This window comes from Salvelinus namaycush, chromosome 11 (genome assembly GCF_016432855.1).
Source record: "Salvelinus namaycush isolate Seneca chromosome 11, SaNama_1.0, whole genome shotgun sequence".
NCBI lineage: Eukaryota > Metazoa > Chordata > Actinopteri > Salmoniformes > Salmonidae > Salvelinus > Salvelinus namaycush.
The window spans coordinates 26,844,014-26,846,735 of record NC_052317.1 but is presented as its reverse complement, the minus strand read 5'-3'; the positions used below and the strand labels follow the sequence as shown (position 1 = coordinate 26,846,735).

The 2,722-nt window shown below is 47.9% G+C and overlaps 1 protein-coding gene across 1 annotated transcript; it reads right to left on the bottom strand.

The window, feature by feature from the left end:
• Positions 1–239: 239 nt before the first annotated feature.
• Positions 240–2,370, bottom strand: LOC120055578 (forkhead box C1-A-like). Its single transcript, XM_039003461.1, has one exon. It carries the CDS (start codon positions 2,129–2,131, stop codon positions 695–697), a length of 1,437 nt encoding a protein of 478 aa, XP_038859389.1. The 5' UTR covers positions 2,132–2,370; the 3' UTR covers positions 240–694.
• Positions 2,371–2,722: the final 352 nt, after the last annotated feature.

The following is a 2,722-nucleotide window of genomic DNA, read 5'->3' as shown; positions in this document are numbered from 1 at the left end:
ATATACTTAAGGTCTGGTTAAAATCCCGCAAACTAACAACTAAACTCGTATGCAGTTAAATCCTTGATCAATAATTGGTTCCCAAACAGTAGCCCTAACACCCAATCGATTTAAGGATTAAATACGTGTTTCCATTATTATTTGCTTGCATCCAACATTGAAAAATAAGCAAGGACATTAGACCATAACCTACACCATTTTCAGTGTTGAGAATGTCATAGTCTATAAGAAATCAAGCGTAGCTTTAACTCAAATAAAATGTCAATTTATTAAACATGAAATTCCTTCAGAATACTTTTCAACAAAAGGAGAAACTTTGAAAGAGTAGGACGATATACAAGTTCCGCCTTTTATAATGGAACATATTCGGACAATTAAGGCAATTCAATTTAGAAACACTTTTTGGTGTTTGGTCCATAATATCCGGCTACAGTTTAGAAATAAATTACTATATGCAATTTACACGTTATAGTATGTCCATGAAAGACTGGCATATCTTTAGCATATCTTTTAAACATTTCACAAAAGCGAGAAGAGACTTACGTGTTATTTGCAGTAACACTGTTCTTTACAAACCAAGATCATGTCTTTTTTTCTGTCCTTTTCTGTTCGTTTTAGTCCATCGTTAGGGGCAGGTGGTGGGTGAAACGACTCAAGTTATTTTTATGAAAAAGATCAATACAATAAACTTTGGTCAGAACTTGCTGCAGTCATATACGAAAGCTCCCGGAGTGCGGTAGATGGCTTGGCTAGAGGGAAAGGACATTTGACAGCTGTTATTCCCGTTCACTGGAGAATTATTCAAGCCAATTCTTTGAGATTCGAACATCTCGCGCACGGAGTGGAAGTTCTGCTGCTGGGTGGGGTAGGTCGCCCCGAGGTGGCCCAGGTCCCCGGCCTGATTGAGGTACCATGAGGGAAGACGCCCTTGGTGGGGATGGTGGCCCTCCTGCGCAGAGTTTAGATTGCCGTGGGCCAGAGAGGAGGAGGTGGTAGTGATGGAGTAATCTGGCAACGTTTCATCCACGGTGGTAGTCGGAACTAGGTGGCTAGATCTATCCCCAGCGTATAAACTCATTGCTTGCATATTACAATGGTAGGACGCATTCGAGGTAGTTGAGATAGAGTTTTGGTTACAGGGTGAGCTATAGACTGACGTCTGGTTCGGTGAATAACTTAGGGACAAAGACGGTGTTATACCTGTCCTGGATGAGGCGACGAGGGATGGGGCAAGCTCTGTGGCACCCTGTGGGGACCCCCGGAGGGAAGTCATGATGTTGTCCACACTGAAGCCCTGTGCCTGGGCCTGGCTGTGGTGGTGGTGCTGCTGCTGCTGCTGCTGCTCGGAGCTTTCCATGCCAATTGACCTGTTGGACGGGATGCTGTGGGGGCTGCCACCACTGGACATGCTGCTGCTGCTGCCGGGGCTCTCGACTTTGGGCACGGTGCTCAGGGAGGGCGAGGCGGTCTGTGGGGGTGTAGCGTTCCCGTTCTCGGTCTTAATATCCTGAATCCTGACTGGCTGGGAGCCCTGTATTGGTTGCTCCGTGTCCCGGCCCTGTCTAGACGGCGTCTCCTTAGCACCCCGGTCATCCTTGTCTTTCATTGCGTCTTTCTTCTTGAACCGTCGCCTCCTCCTCAAGAAGCTGCCGTTCTCGAACATGTTGTATGAGTCCGGGTCCAGGGTCCAGTAGCTCCCCTTGCCAGGCTTTTTGTCATCACGGGGAACTTTGACAAAACACTCGTTGAGAGAGAGATTGTGCCTGATGCTGTTCTGCCAGCCCTGCTTGTTGTCTCGGTAGAACGGGAACCTCTCCATGATAAACTGATATATCCCATTCAGGGTAACCTTCTTGTCAGGCGAGTTCTGGATAGCCATAGTAATAAGCGCAATGTAACTGTACGGCGGTTTTACCATATCTTTCGGCTGGGGCTGCGGTGTATATGGTCCATAGGCTCGCGCCATGCTGGCCGGGTACTGGTCGTGGGCCGCGTGAGAGTACATACTCATAGGGGCCGGCATCCCGGTGTATCCTCCACCGGCAGCGGCCCGGTAGTAGCTTTGGTCGCTACTAATGTAAGGCACGACGCCCAGAGAGTTGGGGCTCGAAACGGAGTAGCGCGCCTGCATGTCTTCTTCTATCCACAGCTCAACTATGCTCCTGCGTAAAACGAACTTCCCAATGTATGCAGCCGGAGAGCTCCACTTTTTCCTTCTGAACAGCTGAGGTGCTCAAAGCAGGAGTTCCAGTCCTGTCACTTGAAAAATGATAATATCAGGAACGCGCTGTACCGTGTCTTAATAGATATACGCGGTTTCCATCTCTGTGTGCTGAGGCGCACATGGGAAAACTTCTGAACTTTGGGCATCCGTCACTACAGAATACTTTTGCGGAGTTAACTTCTTTCCCCCTTTTTGCTGCGTGTAAAGCTCCTCCCAAAAAGAATCCGAGGCGCCCAATTGGAGGTCAGGTAGTACAGAGTGAGCAGCAACGGATCTCCTGGCCACACACACGACTTTAGAAAAAGAGAGGAGGTGTTGGTAACTCCCAGTCCCTTCCAGCCAAAGACACAAGACTCCAAGCGTGTGCGCGCTGCCTGCTCACGTACACAATCAGATTATGGACTAAATTTGTTACTGAAGAATATTTCCAAACATGAGCAAACACATTAGCGAAACCAACAGGTGGAATGATAAATAATGAATCAATTCTGAAACTAT